This window comes from Leucoraja erinacea, chromosome 22 (assembly GCF_028641065.1).
Source record: "Leucoraja erinacea ecotype New England chromosome 22, Leri_hhj_1, whole genome shotgun sequence".
Taxonomy (NCBI): Eukaryota; Metazoa; Chordata; class Chondrichthyes; order Rajiformes; family Rajidae; genus Leucoraja; species Leucoraja erinaceus.
Window position 1 is genome coordinate 1655463 of NC_073398.1, and position 20655 is coordinate 1676117.

General features: G+C 45.1%; 1 protein-coding gene across 2 annotated transcripts in view; it reads right to left on the reverse strand.

Moving 5' to 3' along the window:
* Nucleotides 1-928: 928 nt before the first annotated feature.
* The window catches only part of dldh (dihydrolipoamide dehydrogenase), a 39767-nt gene continuing 20040 nt past the window's right edge, over nt 929-20655 (reverse strand). For both annotated transcript variants that reach the window (XM_055652752.1, XM_055652751.1), the window contains 7 exons: nt 20423-20524; nt 17290-17480; nt 16638-16808; nt 9779-9968; nt 5056-5193; nt 4878-4967; nt 929-1196 (listed from right to left, as the gene is read on the reverse strand). In XM_055652752.1, coding sequence (XP_055508727.1) covers nt 1131-1196; nt 4878-4967; nt 5056-5193; nt 9779-9968; nt 16638-16808; nt 17290-17480; nt 20423-20524 — 948 coding nt within the window. In that variant the 3' untranslated portion in view covers nt 929-1130. The remainder of the gene's footprint in view (nt 1197-4877; nt 4968-5055; nt 5194-9778; nt 9969-16637; nt 16809-17289; nt 17481-20422; nt 20525-20655) is intronic.

Genomic DNA, 20655 nt, shown 5'->3' on the forward strand with positions numbered 1-20655 from the left:
GACCACATTGATACTTCAGTGAATCTACTCTATTGATGTGCTTGTGGAACCTCTTTGGGAAATCAGGAGGGCAGAGAGGGATATGTTTGCCAGATGAGCTAAAGGAAAGTACTAAGAAACTGCAATGGGCCAGTCTGCTACATTGTCTCCAAGGACTCATTCCACAAGTATATCTTATCAAGCTCCTGCTCAACAGCTGTGAGCAAGAACTGCCCCAATGTAGATATCTGTAGACTTTATGTGCCCTTTTTTACATTTAGGCATGGAACGGAGGCATCGCTGCATCTACAGAGGCCTTTAAGTAATCTTCTTTGCCTTTAAAGGCACACAGTAGCGCAGCGGTAGAGTTGCTGCCTTACATCGCCAGAGACCCGATGTCGATCCTGACTACGAGCGCTGTCTGCACAGAGTTTGTACGTTCTCCCCGGGTGCTCCGGTTTTCCACACTACAAAGACGTACAGATTTGTAGGTTAATTGGCTTCGGTAAAATTGTACATTGTCCCTAGAGTGGGTAGGATGGTTTCCGTGCTGTATCTCAAACCTAAACCAGTGTATCAACAGCAATTTAGTCCACAGTAAATAGTTGCAAGAACTAGGATGTATACAGCACCTCAGTAACATCACCAAGGCTGGGAGGACTTTGCTGTGTTCAAGGGCAGCAGTGGGTGGTCTAATGCCTATAATTTTTACCTACTATAAGTTACACTTGTTATATAACAGACATTGTAGAACATCACCTGATTGGTGTTAGTGCTTTTTGAGAATGCTTTCTGTGAACTTTATCTGCCAGAACTCTTCCAGTATCGGGAACTAGTCGTCATTCGGGGCTGTCATGAGGTCTTTGTAACAAAGCAACTTTCTATTCTCCCACTCACCCTTGGTTACGTTAAACACCTGGAAAAAATTGCCGCAATTATTAAAAATGAAATCTGTACATCATTCCTTCGGTTTTATTTCCTGTTAAAATACATGTGATGTGACATCATTAGACAACAGATTGTTTGTTATAATTCCCTCTTCAACAGTTGTGTAAAATTCTGACAACAGTTAACTTAATTCTTTATCATAATGTCCACTTTGTGATAGGCCAAACACCAAGTTACAGTTTATATACAAATCACAGAGCACTTTAGAAGTTGATGGCTTTGCCAAAGGAAGCGGCTAAGTTTGCCTCCCTGAAAGCTTCCGAGACCGTCTGGAAGAGAAAATAGAAACTATTAGTTGGAAACAGCAGCTTAGTCACTCGCTACAAATGGTTTAGTTTTAGTTTAGAGATACAGCATGGAAACAGGCCCATCGGCACCAAGGGTCCGCACCGACCAGCAATCCCTGCATATTAACACCACCCTACACACACTAGGGACTATTTTACCTTTTACACCAAGCCAATTCGCCTACAAACTGAAGATCTTGGAGAAAACCCATGCAGGTCACAGAGATACCGTACAAACTCCGTACAGACAAGTATCGGTAGTCAGGATGGAATCCTGGTCTGTGGCGCTGACATACAGTAGCTCTACCACGACACCATTGTGCTGCTCTATGTTGATACGGAATATAGGGTTGGGAAGTGGAGCTTGGTTGGTGTTGGAAGAGGCAGGCAAGTCATAGGGCCATAAGCTATGGGGCATATCTTTGCAGCTGATAGATTTCAGTACATGGAAAATGGAAACATGTGGAAGAGAAACCTAAAATTGAGCATGAACCACTAAAGACCTTACCCCTTAGACCTGCTGCAAAACTCCAATGTCATCTTGTTTCTGATACTTTAATGTTGGGCAAACGATTTTGACCATCTACCTTATCTGTGCCTCTCATAATCTTGTATATTTCTACCTAGGTATCCTAGACTTCTTCACTCCAGGAAACAAGCACAGCCTATCCAATCTCTCTAAATTTGTCCAAAGCAGGCAACCTCTTGATGAATCTGCTGTGCATTCTCTCCAGCACAACCTTCCTGTAGTGTGGTGACCAGAACTGCACGCAGTCCTCCAATTGTGGTTTAAGCAGTGTTATATAAAGTTGTAAAGTGACATTCCAGCTCTTGTATTCTCTGCCATTTATAGAAACATAGAAAATAGGTACAGGAGTAGGCCATTTGGCCCTTCGAGCCTGCACCGCCATTCAATATGATCATGGCTGATCATCCAACTCAGTATCCTGTATATAAAGGCAAGTATGTAGTAACACCTTCATCACCCTATCTACCAGCATTGCAACGAGGGAACTATGGACTTGCATCTCTGGGCCTCTCTGTTCATCAATATTTCTTGGTGGCCTACCATTCATTGCGTGTGTGTCCTACTCTATTTGGCTTCCTAAAATGCATTACCATGAACCCATCTGCCAATGCTTTGCCCAATTGTCCATCAAATCTGTACTCTGCCGTAGCCTTGGACAATCTTGTCTGCTATTGATACCACCACCAATTTTTCTCTCATCCACAAACTTAATCATACTTCTGACATTCACATTCAAGTTCTTGGTATAAAACACAAAGAGTGAAGATCCCAGCCCTGATCCATCAGTGTAATATTGGTCACAGACTAATATTTCCTCCCATTGCAAAGCCAATTGTCCATTCATATAACCATATAACATTTACAGCACGGAAACAGGCCATCTCGGCCCTACTAGTCCGTGCCGAACACTTATTTTCCAGTAGTCCCATCTACCTGCACTCAGACCATAACCCTCCATTTCTTTCCCATCTTGCTACTCCACTATGAATACCCAACAATTGAACCTTCTTAACCAACCTTCCATGTGGAACCTTGTCAAAGGCCTTACTGAAGTCCATATAGACAACATCCACTGCTTTACCCTCATCAATTTCCTTTGTAACCTCTTAAAAAAATTCAAGAAGATTAGTCAAACATGACCTTCCAGGCATAAATCCATGTTGACTGCTCCGAATCAGACCCTGTTTATCCAAATGCTTATATATATTATCTCTAAGTATCATATAACCATATATCAATTACAGCACGGAAACAGGCCATCTCGACCCTTCTAGTCCGTGCCGAACACGTATTCGCCCCTAGTCCCATCCACCTGCGTTCAGACCATAACCCTCCATACCTTTCCCGTCCATATAGCTATCCAATTTATTTTTAAATGATAAAAACGAACCTGCCTCCACCACCTTCACTGGAAGCTCATTCCACACAGCCACCACTCTCTGAGTAAAGAAGTTCCCCCTCATGTTACCCCTAAACTTCTGTCCTTAATTCTGAAGTCATGTCCTCTTGTTTGAATCTTCCCTACTCTCAGTGTGAAAAGCTTGTCCACGTCAACTCTGTCTATCCCTCATCATTTTAATGACCTATATCAAGCCCCCCCTTAACCTTCTGCGCTCCAAAGAATAAAGACCTAACTTATTCAACCTTTCTCTGTAACTTAGTTGCTGAAACCCAGGCAACATTCTAGTAAATCTCCTCTGTACTCTCTCTATTTTGTTGACATCCTTCCTATAATTAGGCGACCAAAATTGTACACCATACTCCAGAATTGGCCGCACCAATGCCTTGTACAATTTTAACATTACATCCAAACTTCTATACTCAATGCTCTGATTTATAAAGGCCAGCATACCAAAAGCTTTCTTTACCACCCTATTTACATGAGATTCCACCTTCAGGGAGCTATGCACAGTTATTCCTAGATCCCTCTGTTCAACTGCATTTCTCAATTCGCTACCATTTACCATGTACGTCCTATTTTGATTTGTCCTGCCAAGATGTAGCACCTCACACTTATCAGCATTAACCTCCACCTGCCATCTTTCAGCCCATTCTTCCAAATGGCCTAAATCGCTCTGTAGACTTTGGAAATCTACTTCATTATCCACAACGCCACCTATCTTAGTATCATCTGCATACATTCAATTAGCCCCCTCATCCTGGATCTTCTGGATCAGCCTACCTACCATATTGTCAAATACCTTAAAGTCCAAATACACAACATATATCTCCTTGCTTATCTCTTAAAAACAAATCATATTGTCAGCATGGGATACAAGGTCATAAGGTCATGTGATAAGAACAGCATTAGGCCATTCGGCCCATCAAGTCGACTACACCATTCAATCATGACTGGTCTATCTCTCCCTCCTAACCCCATTCTCCTGCCTTCTCCCCACAACCCGAAGCCCGTACTAATCAAGAATCCATCTATCTCTGCCTTAAAAATATCCATTGACTTGGCATCCACAGCCTTTTGTGGCAAAGAATTCCACAGGTTCATCACCTCCTGAATAAAAAAAAAATCCTCCTCATCTCCTTCCTAAAGGAACGTCCTTTAATTCTTGAGGCTATGACCTCCAGTCCTAGACGCCCCCACTAGTGGAAAGATCCTCTCCACATCCACACTATCCAAGCCTTTCACTATTCGATTACACTATATGTGCGCTTGTGAAGCTAATGTCATATAATTTCAATATTCAGTTGGAGAAAAAGAAGGGATTTGGGAGTCTGCAGGACACTTCTCAGCATCTATTGATCTTTTCTCTGGAAGGGAGGGTTGTGACGGTGGTGCAGTAGCAGAGCCATGACCTCAGATTTCTAGCGACCTGGGTTCAATCCTCACCTCTGCCAAGTCTGTGTGGAGTTTGCCCATTTGTCCTATGACTGCATGGATTTCCCCAGAGTACTCCCGTTTCCTTCCACATCCCAAAGATGTGCTGGCCTTTAGGGTAATTGGACATGGACAGAAGGTAGAATGCGGGGGAGCTGATGGGAAAAGTGGGGGAGAATTGAACGGGATGAGAGTAGGATTAGTGTAATTGGGTAGATAATGGAGGGTATGGGATTGGCGGGGCCAACTCTGGGACCAGTAATCTCCAACTTTCACAAGGTACTCCACCAGTGATACTTACCGGATGGGCATGACAAACTCGAGCAATATCTTCACAAGACGCTCCATATTCCATAGCAAGCGTGGCCTCATTGATCATCTCCCCAGCTCCCTGACAAAGAAGAAAAACACTTGTAAAACAACTGAATAAAGAGGATCCGCCATCTACAGTCTCTTGATACGCAAGTTTCAGTACTCACGGCTCCAAGGATGTGCGCTCCTAACATCCTGTCTGTTTCTTTATGACTGAGAATCTTCACCAGACCGTCTGTGTCGTTGTTGGTTTTGGCTCTGCTGTTGGCAGCAAATGGAAATTTCCCAATTTTGTATGGAACTCCCTATGGGAAGAGAACGCCTTACATCTTACAACAGGGTCATACACACTTTTAATTTCAACTGTACCTGTGCAGTAGTCCTGCACTTGTCGAATATAAACCACACACAAATGAATCCGTAGTTAAAATGAGCGGGATACACATTGTACAAAACTCTTGTTTTATTTGCCTTGGTATGAGCAGCTTTGGCGATAGTTTTGCAAGCCATTGTCATTCAGGCCATACAAATAATTCAAAAGGTTAAGATGCTTGCTCTTTCATCTTACACCCCATTTGCTTTTAGTCTTCAATTTTTATACAGTTGGTATGAAGCTCAGCATAAGTTGGCAACGCAGCATCTCATCTTCCACAGGCATTTCATAACCTGCCAGATTCAGCAGATCATCACTGAAGATAGTAATAATAACCATATAACCATATAACAATTACAGCACGGAAACAGGCCATCTCGGCCCTACAAGTCCGTGCTGAACAACTTTTTTTCCCCTTAGTCCCACCTGCCTGCACTCATACCATAACCCTCCATTCCCTTCTCATCCATATGCCTATCCAATTTATTTTTAAATGATACCAATGAACCTGCCTCCACCATTTCCACTGGAAGCTCATTCCACACCGCTACCACTCTCTGAGTAAAGAAGTTCCCCCTCATATTACCCTAAACTTCTGTCCCTTAATTCTGAAGTCATGTCCTCTTGTTTGAATCTTCCCTATTCTCAAAGGGAAAAGCTTGTCCACATCAACTCTGTCTATCCCTCTCATCATTTTAAAGACCTCTATCAAGTCCCCCCTTAACCTTCTGCGCTCCAGAGAATAAAGACCTAACTTATTCAACCTATCTCTGTATGTCCAGTAGATGTCCAGTAATGTCCAGTAGACAGACAACATCTCTTGATAGAAGTGATGTTTTGGGTCGAGACCCAAAGGTCTGAAGAAGGGTCTTGACCCAAAACGTCACCTATTCCTGAAATGCTGTCTGTCTCCGCCACTGAGTTACTCCAGCATTTTGTGTCTACTTCAGTGGAAATCAGCATCTGCAGTTCCTTCCTATACATTTCAGCAGCTCATCACCATTGATGACCATTAAGGTCGCTTCCCCACGTGCCGTGACCAGGGTCATGCCGGACAATGGGCCTGGCTGGCGGCTCCGGTGCCCAGAACCAGCCCGGTGATGTTGTAGCAGAGCCCAGTGTCGCAGAGGAGGGAATGGACTGAGGGCCGGTAAGCTCACTGGCACACAGACGGAGGCAGTGTGAGGCCCTGCAGTAGCCTGGGACTCGACCCGGGAACCCAGCTGTATCCCAAACACATGCCCCTCATGCCCGCCCTTGCCTGGCCCCCGCTCGTCCTGTGGGCTGGGAATCAGAGCACAGGTGGGGGGGGGGGGGGGGGGGGGGGGGAGTCAGCAGCAGATGCTGGACAAAGGGCCACAAACCTTGCTTTTAATCTCCCCCTCCTTCTTCCCAGTCCTCCAGGGCTAACAATAAACTGGCATTGTTCATGAATACTAGGTGCAGAATAATGCCATTCAGCCCATCAATTCTGCCATTCGGCCGATCATACTCCGTCATACAATCATGGCTATCTTTCCCTCGCAACCCTATTCTCCATCCATCGCCCCATAACCCCCCCCCGCCCCCCCCCCGACACCCTTGCTATTCAAGAATCTATCTATCCCCGCCTTAAAAATATCCATTGACTTGCCTCTACAGCCGTCTGTGGCAATGAATTAACCTGGAATGTTAAGCCAACATCAATTGCACCTCCTTACCAGGTTATCACAGGGTTTCGTTCCAGAGACCAGTAACCCAAACAGCTTGGAAGTCAGAAATAAAACCAGCCGGCAATATTTAAATAAAATCCCAGGCCAACCAAGAAATATTTGTAGTTAACCATTGGGATATTGCCTCGAAGTGAGCTCTAAAATGGTAAAGGCTACATCCATCCTGCAAAATCCCAAACACTCGTTCATATATCCAGACTGTATGTGTTGAGCGTTCGCAAGGTGGGAAGGACAGATATGCATTAATAGAGCTAAAGTTTGAAAGAGTAGTCAAACACAATTCCACACACTGGCTGTTAAAAGGCTGCTGAGACACTAAAAAACATGAACTTGCAACCTACTAAAACAACATGGCTGCAATACAGATGAGGTTCACCAAGATCTTGCCTCGGATGGAGGCTCCAGTTATGAGCAGCGGCAGGAGGCTATGTTTGTTTGTTTTCCTTGGAGTGGTCTGAGGGGGGACCTGGCAAGAGGTACAAAGTTATGACGGGCATAGATGACCAAGGGGGGAACCTCATTGAAACTTACCGAATAGTAAAAGGCCTGGATAGAGTGAATGTGGAGAGGATGTTTCCACAAGTGGGAGAGTCTAGGAGCAGAGGTCATAGAATAAATAAAAGGTCGTACCTTTAGAAAGGAGATGAGAATGAATTTACTTAGTCAGAGGCTGGTGAATCTGTGGAATTAATTGCCATAGATGGCTGTGGAGGTCGTCAATTGATATTTTTAAGGCAGGGATTGACAACTTCCTGATTAGTACGGGTGTCGGGGGTGATAGAGAGAAGGCAGGAGAATAAGGTTGAGAGGGAAAGATAGATCAGCTATGATTGATTGGCTAGTTAGAGTTAGTCTTAATAGCCTAACTCTGCTCCTAGAACTCATGATAGCAAAAAACTTTGCCATAACGGAGACATTTAAACCTAGGCAGCATAAGTTTATGGTGAGAAGCAAGGAGGCTAGAGGGGATTTGGAGAATTTTATTTTAGACCCAGAAGTTGTTGAAATGCTCTTGCTCTAGTATCTTTGGTGCCCAGAGTGTAGCAGAGACGGGCAGTATTTTAAAAGTGTTCAAGAAGGAACTGCAGATGCTGGAAGATCGAAGGTACACAAAATTGCTAGAGAAACTCAGCGGGTGCAGCAGTATCTATGGAGCGAAGAAAATAGGCGACGTTTCGGGCCAAAACCCTTTTAAAAGTATCTGGACAAGCAATTGAATTGCCAACGCATTGGAAGCTACATACCCAAGCACTAGTAAATGGGAAAAATCTAAACTGCTGAAGGAACTCGGCACGTCAGGAGGGAATGGACAGATTACTTTTCGGGTCCAGACTCTTCCTCCGACTGTTGGAGTGAGGGGAGGGGAGGGAGGGGTGGTAGAGAACGAGAGAAAGCTTGAATACAGAATCTGAGGGGGGGCAAATTAGGTGGATGAGGGAGTTAGGGGGTGACTGGCAGACGGGTGGGGATGGAGGCAACGGCTAGAGGTTAAATGGAGATAAAGGGGTGTCAGATAAGGAGAGAAGAGTGAAATGTAAAGATGGAGGGAAAGATATGCGTTGAACTGGATAAAGTGGAAGGGGATGAGGGGAGACAAAAGGTAAATGGAGGACACAGATGGGAAGGATGGGAGATGAGCATAAAGAGGGCAAAGGATGATGGGGTAGACAAAATGTTGGAGTAACTCAGTGGGTCAGGCAGCATCTCTGGAGAGACGGAATGGGTGATGTTTTGTGTCTCGACCCTAAACGTCACCCATTCCTTCTCTCCAGAGATGCTGCCTGACCCGCTGAGTTACTCCAGTATTTTGTGTCTACGATTTAAACCAACATCTGCAGTTCTTTCCTACACAGGATGGTGGGGGGGGGGGGGGGGGGGAACGAGAGGTGTGTGTGGGGGGGAATTTGAGGTGTTATCCTTTGCGTTTGTGGGTGGCCTCACCTGGCAATGGAGGAAGGTTTGCATTGAAATGGGAAGTAGAGTTAAAATGGCTAGCAACCAGGAGTTCCAGCAAGCCTTGGTGCACAGAACGGTAGTGTTTGGCAAAGAAGTCTACAACGTGAAATGGGATTAGTGTTCAAATAGCCCTGATATCTCAGGAAGGATGTGCTGGCATTGGAGAGGGTGCAGAGGAGGTTTACGAGAGTGATGAGTGTTTGATAGCACTGGGCCTGTATTCGCTGGAGTTTAGAAGGATGAGGGGACACCTCATTGAAACTTACCGAATAGTGAAAGGCCTGGATAGAGTGGATGTGGAGAACTTTTCCACTAGTGGGAGAGTCTAGGACCAGAGGCCACAGCCTCAGAATTAAAGGATGTTCCTTTAGGAAGAAGATGAGGAGGAATTTCTTTAGTCAGAGGGTGGTGAATCTGCAGAATTCATTGCCATAGAAGGCTATGGAGGCCATCAATGGACGTTTTTAAGGCAGAGAAAGATTCTTGATTAGTACGGGTGTCCGCAGTTATGGGGAGAAAGCAGGAGAATGGGGTTAGGAGGGATATATCGATCAGCCATGATTGAATGGCGGAGTAGACTTGATGGACCAAATGGTCTAATTCTGCTCCAAGAACCTATGAGATTGATGCTGTTATACCACCATTCAGTGGGATTACAACTCTCCTGATGATCCATACTATGGCCCTTTGTTAAAAGACACCAACAGCTGTGTCTAAATCTAAGTATCAGAGACACCTCAGTGCAATGGACATAGATTTAAATAATTATATACGTCAAAATATAATTGAATGATATAAATGACAGAGCAGCATGGAAGCGCATGAAGATTAGGACTGATTGGCAATTACCTCCTCCTTCAGCTGCTCTTCAGATTTTCCAACCCATGCAACCTCTGGGTGAGTGTATACAACAGAAGGAACACAGTTGTAGTCGATGTGAACTGCTCCTCCAGCCATGCCCTCCACACAGATGATCCCCTCATCTTCAGCCTTGTGGGCCAGCATTGGGCCAGCAATCACATCTCCAATGGCAAAGATGCTGTGTAAAGGAAGATTCAACTTGGTGAGATTCACTTTCCTGTAATGAAGTCTGTGTCCGTTTATTGTCATGTGCAGTGAATGGAGTGAATGTGGAGAGGATGTTTCCATTAGTGGGAGAGTCTAAGAGAGTCTGAGGCCACAGCCTCAGAATAAAAGGACGTTCCTTTGGGAAGGAGATTGTCACAGAAGGCTGTGGAGGCCATCAATATTTAAGGCAGAGATAGATAAGATTCTTGATGAGTACAGGTGGTCAGGGGTTATGGGGAGAATGGGGTTAGGAAGGAAAGATAGACCAGCCATGATTGGATAGATCAGCCACGATTGAATGGCGGAGTAGATGATGCTCTGAACGGCCTTCTGTCAAAATGCTTCTATCACTTAAGGACATGAAAAGCGATGTTTCATAGATGGTGAAAGAGAAGAGACCAACTAGATTGTTGTTTGAAGACAGTGGGCCGGCCTCTTTTGTGCTGTCTTAACCTATGAACATGATTTACAACCTACATTGTCATAGTGCAATGGGCCTTCAGTCAAACTTGCCCCATCCACACGTCCTGCCTGCTTGCATTTAGCCCATATCTCTCCAACCTATCTTAGCCATGTACCCGTCCAAATGTTTTTGAAACCTTGTGATAGAATCTGCCTCAGTTCAACTCCTGTGGCAGCTCGTTCCATATACCTACCACCCTTCGAGTAAAAAAAGTTCCCCCTGGTTGTCCGCCGAGCCTTAAGGGCCTGTCCCACTTTCACGACCTAATTCACAACCTTTTATACTCGTGGACATTTTTCATCAGGCTAGAAAAACGCCCCGACCTACTTGATGCCACGAGTACCTACGACTACATATGACCTTGTGACGACCATGCTGCGAGTACGAGTCAAGGGCAAATTCGGCAGAGGTCGTGAATTAGATTGTGAAAGTGTGACAAGCCCTTTATTAACCTATCAACTAGGTAACTTCAAGAGCTTATCTCCTCAACAACCCCAGCTCACCCTGTCAGAGATACAAGTTGAAACATTATGATCGGACATTCTCTGTAATGTCATCCAGCTATGCAGCATGAAAACAGGCCCTTCGGCCTACCATGACCATGCCAAGCACGTTGGCATTCTGGGCTAATTGCTTTTACCTGCATTTGGTCCAATCCCTCTAAACCTTTCCTAATCATGGAGCTGTCCAAACATCTTTGAGATTCTACATTGTTTCCTTTGGCAGCTCATTCCAGATGGTCTACCTCCAAGTGAAAACGTTTCTCAAGATTCCTCTTCAATATCTCTTTTCATCTCAAGCCTATGCCCTAAAATTTGATTATCTTATATCCTGCAAAAAAGATTCTGAGCATTTACTTTATCCATGCTCCACATGCTCTTGTACACTTCAATAAGGTGATCACTCGCCCTCCTATGCTCAATACGAAAATCCTCAGCCTATCCGCCTCTCCCTATAACACCAGCCCACGTCCAAGTAACTTAGGGACAGGTAGAACATTGACGTAGAACAGTACAACACAGGAACAACGATGCCTATGCCAAACATGATGCCAAGTTAAACTGATCTCATCTGCCTGTACATGATCCATACCCCACTATTCCCTGCACTTCCATATGACTAAAAGCCTCTTAAATGCCACCACCATATCTGCTTCCAACACCGCCCACAATGCATTCCACGCCCCAGTCACCTTCTGTGTAAAAACATTGTCCACGCATCTTTATTAAACCTTATCCCACTCACAAGATACCTATGACCGTTAGTGTCTGGGAAGCACGGTGGCGCGTCGGTAGAGTTGATGCCTTACAGCGCTGGCTGGACACACGGGTCCGATCCAGACTACAGGAGTTTGTACATTCTCCGTGTGGGTTTTCTCTGAGATCTTTGGTTTCCTCCCACACTCCAAAAAAGAACAGGTATGCATGTGAATTGGCTTGGTGTAAGGGTAAATTGGCCCTATTGTGTGCATTATAGTGTTCAATGTGCTGCGGTGGGCTGAAGGGCTGGTTTCCGCGCTGTATCTCTAAACTAAACCCTATCTATACCTCCCATAATTTTATATATTTTCATCATCTCCGCTCAACCTCCAATGTTCCACAGAAAACAATTCAAGTTTATCCAACCTATCCTTATACCTGAAACCCTCTGATCCAGGAAGCATTCTGATAAATAGTTGGCACCTTCTCCAAAACCTCCATATCCTTCCTAGAATTGGGCAATGAACTGCATGCAATACTCCAAATGTGGCCTAACCAGTCTTATAAAGCTTCATCATGACTTCCATAATCTTACATTCAATGTCGCTGGCAATGAAGGCAAGCCCACCATTAGCCTTCTTTACCACCCTATCTACTTGTGCTTCGGTGAACTATGAACTCCAAGATCTCAATGTACATCAATGCTGTTAATGATCTTGCCGTTAACTGTATACTCCCCCCTTGCATTCAACTTCCCAAAGTGCAACACCACACACTTGTTCGGGTTAAACTCCATCTGTCATTTCTGCAGCTGATCTATATCCCGCTGTATCTTCTGACAGCATTTCTCACTGTCTGCAACTCCTCCAGTGTTGGTGTCGTCAGCAAACCTACTCACCAACATTTACGACCAAGTCATTTATATATATCACAAACAGCAGAGGTCCAAGCACAGATCCTTGCGGAAAACCAGCGGTCACAGACCTCCAGCCAGAATATTACCCTTCCACCACAACCCCGGCATGTATGAATAGGACAGTTCTGAATCCATACGACCAAGCCATCGTGAATCCCGTACATCTTCATCTTTTTGATCAGACTACCATGAGGGACATTATCAAAAGCCTGACTAAAATCCATGTGTACAACGTCCACTATCTGTGGCCAATCTCCTTCATCAAACGCCTTTGTCCATGCCAACCATTGATCAACTGCACTGGTTATGCCACTTTATCTACTCCCAACACAATTTAATTTAAAGAGATCCGTTAACTTACAAACCCAGACATCTTTGGGATGTGGGAGAGAAACGGAGCACCAGGTAGAATGGGCAAACACCACACAGACAGAATCCAGGTGTAGGATTGTACCTGGGTCTCTGACACTGAGGCAGCAGCTCTACCATCTGTGTCAATGTGCCGCCCTTTATGAGTAGCACTTGCAAATCTCCTTCCTTTGATATTGGGCGGGCAGCTCCCCACGTCTGCCGTGTGTTAGATAGATCTGCTCTAATTTACATTATAACTGCAACCTACAATTAACTAAGATCTGTATTCATCTGTGGCTGATTGATCTACCAGTGCAGCCTTTGACATCACTGCTCCCAGCACTTCCTATTTAGGAAAACTTCAAGTTACAGACTGTTCCAGGAACACCCAGGTTGTCTATGTTAAAAAGAACAGTTTTGCTGCTCAGAGGCTGCTGAGAGAGGGCAATTTCTGTGGTCTGGCACCAGTCAGTCTTGAGGGAACTACACTAGTTCCTGTCACTTCTCCACCCTTTCAGTAACATCAAACCTAATTTGGTTTCAACTTACAACCCAGTTACAATTTACAATTACAATTCAGCTTCCAACCCAGCGGAATGAATATTGATTCATCTAACTTCAAGTAACCCTTGCACACCCTCTATTTCCACCCCTCCCCCACCCAAGTCATTGCATTAGGTTCAGTGGTCTTGTTGTGTCTCATTGTCTGTCACTCGTTTTCACCTAGCCCACAGCTACCAATGGCCTGTCTCCTTTGTCGTAGTTACTTTTTAGCATATCTTTCATTCATTTGTTCTATATCTCTCTATATCACCGTCTATATCTCTCATTTCCCTTTCCCCTGACTCGGTTTAAAGACGGGTCTCGACCCGAAACGTCACCTATTCCTTGTCTCCAGAGATACTGTTGGACCCGCTGAGTTGCTCCAGCTTTTTGTGTGTATTTTCGTATTCTCTCTCCTAGTTCTAACGTGGTCTTCGACCTTAAACATGACCAGCTGAGTGTTTCTAGCATTTTCCGTTGGAAACAAAAATCACACAAACGAACTGTCCAGGGCTGGGTTGGTAACGCAAAAGAAATTGCCCACAGCTTGGTAACACAATTTACGGAGCAAGGCAGCAAACTAAAAAGCAGGACCGCCAAGGTTGTAATCTTCAAATTCTTCTGGTGTTATTCTCTATTGAGAAGAGGAATGTTCAGATAAATAGTTCAGATGTGTGGGTGAAGAGATGGCACAGCGTTGGGGGAGAGGATTTAACACTGAAGAAATTAAATGCAGATTGAGCAATAAATGTGAGGGCCTTATCGACAGAAATGGACAATAAACACTGGCACTGCACAAGGTTATAAGTAATAGGGGTAGAATTAGGTCATTTGGTCCATCAAGTCTACTCCGCCATTCAATCAAGGCTGATCTACCTTTCCCTGTCAACCCCATTCTCCTGCCTTCTCCCCGTAACCCCCCGACACACATACTAATCAAAAATCCATCTTGCTCTGCCTTAAAAATATCTATTGACGGCCCCCACAGTCATCTGTCGCAAAGAATTCCACAGATTCACCACCCTGTACTGTATACTCATGACTGTGTAGCCGGTCATAGTGCAAACACCATCATCAAGTTCGCCGACGACACCACTGTTGTGGGACGTATCACTGATGGGGACGAGTCAGAGAATAGAAGTGAGATCGACCAATTGACCAAATGGTGCCAGCACAATAACCTGGCTCTCAAAAACCAAGGAACTGATTGTGGACTTCGGAAGGGGTAGGATGGGGTCCCACCGTCCCGTTTATATCAACAGGTCGATGGTGGAAAGGGTCAAGAACTTCAAATTCCTGGGCGTGCATATTTCCGAAGATCTCTCCTGGTCCCAGAACACTGATGCAATCATAAAGAAAGCACATCAGTGTCTCTACTTCCTGAGAAGATTACGGAGAGTCGTTATGTCAAGGAGGACTCTCTCGAACTTCTACATGTGCACAGCAGATAACATGGTGACCAGATGCATCGTGGCTTGGTACTGCCACCTGAGCGTCCAGGAGTAGAAAAGGCTGCAAAAAGTCATAAACACTGCCCATTCCATCATCGGTTCTGACCTCCCTACCATCGAGGGGATCTATCGCTGTCGCTGCCTCAAAACGGTTGCCAGCATCATTAAGGACCCACATCATCCTGGCCACACACTGCGTGAAAAGTTGCCCTCAGGTTCCAATTAAACCTTTCCTCTCACCTTAAACCTATTCCCTCTAGTCGATTCCCCTTCCTTGGAAAAAAGATTATGCGCATTAACCTTATCTATTGCCTTAATAAATGTAAACACCTCTACAAAATCACCCTCAGTTTCCTGCACTCTAAGGAATAAAGTCCAAGCATGTCAAATTTCACTCAGTAGTTCAGTCCCTCAAGTCCTGGCAACATCCTAAAACGTTTCTGCACTCTTTCCATCTTAATGCATCTTCCCAATGGCAGGGTAACCAAGACTGAACACAATATTCTGTCTGGCCTCACCAACATTTTATACTACTGTAACATAACATCCCAGCTTCTATACTCCATTCCCTGACTGATGAAGGCCAGCATCCCAAAAGCCTTCTTCACCAACCTATCTACTTGGAGCCCTAATTCCAGGGAACAATGCACTTGTATGCTTAGTTCTCTCTGCTCCACAATACTTCTGAGGGCCCTACCATTCACTGGAAGGTTCTGCTGTGGTTTGACTTCCCAAAAAGCAACACCTGACACCTATCTGAAATAAACTGCAATTGCAAGCCTCAGCCCACCTTCCCAGCTGATCTAGATTTATCTGTAATTCTTGATCAACATTTTCATTGTCCAACTTACTTTAGTGTCATCAGCAAACTTAGTTTAGGACAGAAGAGAATTGCTTTCCCCCCCCCACACAAAGCAAGGTAAACCGTTGGAATTTTCTACCTCAGAGGCTTGTGGGGACTCAAGAAGTCTTCAAGCAGAGGTCTAAAGATCTTTGCTTGCCTTCAGTGAGTGGGGTCAGTGCAGGAAATTACATGGGGGTAAGTAGGCCAATACACTCACTGAAATACAAAAACCTCAATGGTTCACTCCTGCATCTATTCATAGCAGGAACACATTGTTACTCATTGAACACAAGCTGTGAAACAGAGACCAAGTCAGTGAATTACTGGGCTGACAAACCAGCCTCACACGTTGAACCACGTAACTGAACTGACCACACAGAAAATGCGCCAAACTTCTCATGCACCCACCACTGGGTGGGCAGCACGGTGGCGCCTTTCAGCGCCAGAGACCCGGGTTCGATCCTGACTATGGGTGCTGTCTGTACAGAGTTTGTACGTTCTCCCCATGACCTGCGTGCGTTTTCTCTGGTTTCCTCCCACACTACAAAGACGTACAGGTCTGTGGGCTAATTGGCTCGGTATAATTGTAAATTGTCCCTAGTATGTGTAGCATAATGTTAGTGTGCGGAGATTACTGGTTGGTGCAACTTGGTGGGCCGAGGGGCCGATTTCCATGCTGTATCTCTAAACTAAACTCTGGGGAACATTTGCCCACCTGCTCCAGTGGCTGCCGCCAGGGCCATGGGCCCACCCGATCAAGGGCCTAAAACTCAGGAAACCATTGAAGTGTCAAATCATGGAAATATCTCTGGGTTAACGGTATGTTGCTATTGTGTCAATAGTTCTCCAGCCATTTGTCCCATTGGAACTTACCTTGGGATTTTGGTTTGGAATCGGTTGTTGACCTGGACCCGGCCTCTCTTATCCAGCTCAATTCCCATCTCCTGCAGTCCCAGGTTTTCTGTGAAGGGACGGCGGCCAACACAGACCAGCAACACATCACAAGTCAGCACATCTGCCTTTCCACCAGCCGCAGCCTCAAAACTAGAGAGAGATGTCACACTTTAGATGGAGTTTGTCAATGCAAACAGAAAATAGTGATCCCCGCATGACCCTAAACCCTGTCCCACTTGGGAGACCTAAACAGCAACCTCTGGTGACCTTGCCCGCCACCCAAGGTTTCCATGAGGTCACCGGAAGTTTTGGTCACTCTCCCTAACGATCGGAAGTGGTTTCCATGTGGTCGAGGCTTCGTCTTTTTCATCATGTTTAAAACCGGCCTCGACTAAAAATAGGTTGCCGTTTTAAAAATCGATAATTTTTTAGTCGCAGGTCTAGTCGAAGCCTTCATAGTCGAGAAAGGTTTTCAACATATGCGTGGGAGGTGGTAGGAGGTTGCAGGTCACCTCGACCTTGATTTTTTTTTGGGTGGTGGCCAAGGTCACCAGAGGTTGCTGTTTAGGTCTCCTAAGTGGGACAGGGGCCTAACCGACGCAATCAACGCGAGTGCTCCTGTCGTACTCACCTAACATCAATCTTCCCATCAGGTCTTTTTGTTGCTGCAGTGACTTTTGTGTTGAGTTTGAACTTGAGACCCTGCTTCTGGAGAATACGTTGAAAATTCTTTGCAATCTCCATGTCGATCCCAATTCCTCCAACATGTCCCAGGAATTCAATGGCCGTCACTTCAGAACCGAGCCGCTGCCACACGGAGCCCTAGGGACAAGAGATGACAGCTCTGCAAATTGTTACCAACTCAGCGACAAAACTGGTCCACTTCATGTCCAGTCGTCTAATCTCTGCACCAGTGAAAAAGTTACTTTTATAACAACTAAACCAGGTTCGCTTCTTAATAAACAGACACCACACAAACTGTTTGGTAGACCAGTTCAAAACTTTACTTAACATCGGCCGATGGAAGGGAGCGAGGATTCCAGCTAAGTGACCAATGTAGACACTCAACTGTCCCCGGTCCTCTTCTCTGAACAACAGAATTACATTGCCTTAAATAGGGTTTTTTCCCCTTAACACCTTCCACAGACATTAATCATGTCAGAGGTACAGGAAAAGGTTTCCACAGATTGCATCACATCAAAGGCCTTTTGTTTACATGGTACAAGATATACTAAAAACATTGACCATCTGCTTTATCATTTTATTTCCACTCCCCTGGTTTTCTTTTGTCACTTGGTCCCTCTTAAACATAGGACATCTGGTTTATTGCCTCTTGCTTCAAAGATGTGACCACCTATGTCTTTCTTCCTCTATCACCTCCTCCCCCATAAACATTGGTCATTTGATCTCCACTTTCCTGGTTTTCCCTTGTCACTTGGTCCCTCCTAAACATAGGCCATCTGTTTACAAAGATGTGACTGGCTATTCCGCTCTTCCTTTATTGCCTCCTCCCCATGAACATTGGTCATTTGGTCTCCACTTTCCTGGTTTTCCCTTGTCACTTGGTCCCTCCTAAACATAGGCCATCTGTTTACAAAGATGTGACTGCCTATTCCTCTTCTTCCTTTATTGCCTCCTCCCCATAAACATTGGTCATTTGATCTCTACTTCAAAGATATCTTTAGCTCCTTCTCTCTCTGCCTGTCACTTGGGAGACAATGTTATAGGATTTATTATCTCCCACACCCCGCAACCTTAGACAAGCCTAATTTGACACTAAATATAAACTGTAAGCTAGCCCTGAAACCTATTTTAATTTTTTCTTATTTTTGTAACTTTATTTGGCTTCATCACCAGCACCTTGGGGACATGTTCTGGGACACCCCAAACGCAAACTCAACTTCTAGACAAGACAATGGAATGCCTGTGCTGAATGGCAGTACATTAAAACCACATTACTGTTCATAGACTTGGAGGCAGAAGGAAATAGGTGAGAAGGAACAGATTGCTAATGTGTGTCCCCAAATTGGCAATGGTGCTCCTGTTCAAATTGTCCATGCTTTCAGGAAGTTATCCCACCACCAGCCACATATTCCCATCTCCACCCCTTTCTGCTTTCTGCAGAGACCGTTCCCTCCACAACTCCCCAATTAACTCATCCTTTCCCACCCAAACCACCCCCTCCCCAGGTACCTCCGCCTGCAACCGCAGGAGATGTAACTATACCTCCTCCCTTAACTCCGCCCAAGGACCCAGACAGTCCTTTCAGGTGAGGCAGAAGTTCACTTGCACCTCCTCCAACCTCATCAACTGTATCTGCTGTTCCAGGTGTGGAACAAGCGCAGGCTCGGCGATCATTCCGCTGAACACTCTGCTCAGTCCGCCTAAACCTACGTGATCTCCCAGTCGCGAAACACTTTAACTCCCCCTCCCATTCCCATACTGACCTTTCTATCCTGGGCCTCCTCCACTGTCAGAGTGAGGCCCAACGCAAATTGGAGGAACAGCACCTCATATTTCACTTGGGCAGCTTACACCCCAGCGGTATGAATATCGACTTCTCTAAGTTCAAGTAACCCTTGCTTTCCCTCTCTATCCATCCCTCCCCCATCCTAGTTCTCTGACCAGTCTGACCGTCTCTGATTAAATTTGATCTTTGTATGTTTCGTTGTCACATTCACCTCGTTAACAATGATGTGTTCCACATTTTCCTTGAGCTTCGTCCCCTTTGATGCCTCGTTTCCACAGACACCCTCTCCCCTGACTCTGCCTGAAGGGTCTCGACATGAAACGTCACCCATTCCTTCTATCCAGAATTGCTGCCTATCCCGCTGAGTTACTCCAGCAAACCTGTTTCCATCTCTGGAGTATTGGACTATTTTTCACAATTCAGTGGAAGTACAGATGCCCGAGAGAGTGGTGGAGGCAGCGAAATTTAGGAAGCATCTGGATATGCAATTTAATCACCAGGGTATAGACACACTCCAAAGACGTACAGGTTTGTAGGTTACTTGGATTCTGTAAAATTATAATTGTCCCTAGGGTGTTGGATAGTGCTAGTGTATGGGGACAATTGATTGGCACAGACTCGGTGGGCCAAATAGCCCATTTGTGTGCTGTATCTCGAAACAAAATTAAGGCTTTAAATCAGGTGTTGGCACATAGGATTATTATAGACAGGTACATGGTGAGCATGAACATGGTGGGTTGAAGGGCCAGCATCAGTGCTTTCTTTTCTATGACTAACTTTTTATGGAAGTAAATAATTTGCAAAAAAAAGATAGTATGTTATAATCTACAATTCATTGCCGAGAAGCACTTTCAAATTAAGGCAAATGGGTAAAAATGCTGAAGAAAAAACGCAGGGAAGTGGGATTAATCAGCTAGTTTTACCAATTTCACAGGAGTCAATTACCTCCTTCTGCACCATCCCGAGAGCACAACGAGAGAGCAGAGAGAACAGAGGGAGCAGGCATGAGGGGCTGAGAGAACAGGCGTGGAGGGCAGAGAGAAGAACGAGAGACCATTGGGACTGCATTGAACATTTTCTAACTTTGCCAGCACCCTGTACATACCAGCTCTTTGCTTACGTTGAGTATGAGATGCAAAACAATGAAATTCACCGTGACATGTCACATATGATAATAAAGTTTCATTCATTCATTCATCCCATCATCCCATACCTTGCAGCACCAGATGCTCCTTGGGTCAGGGCCTTTGATATAATTGAAAGAACACTTTTCATCCACACTTTAGTTTCTTACCAATTCAACACCAATGACGCCAGCACCAATAACTATCATCTTTTCAGGAACTTGCTTCAAAGATAATGCCCCTGTCGAGGATACGATAGTCTCTTCATCAACCTGTGAAAATACCATCAATATGTGGTTAATTTGGAAAACGCTGGAAATACTCAGCAGGTCAGGCCGCATCTGTGGGAAGAGAAACCAAGGGATCTTACACAGAACTGGGCGAGGAGGGGCCAGTTCACTAT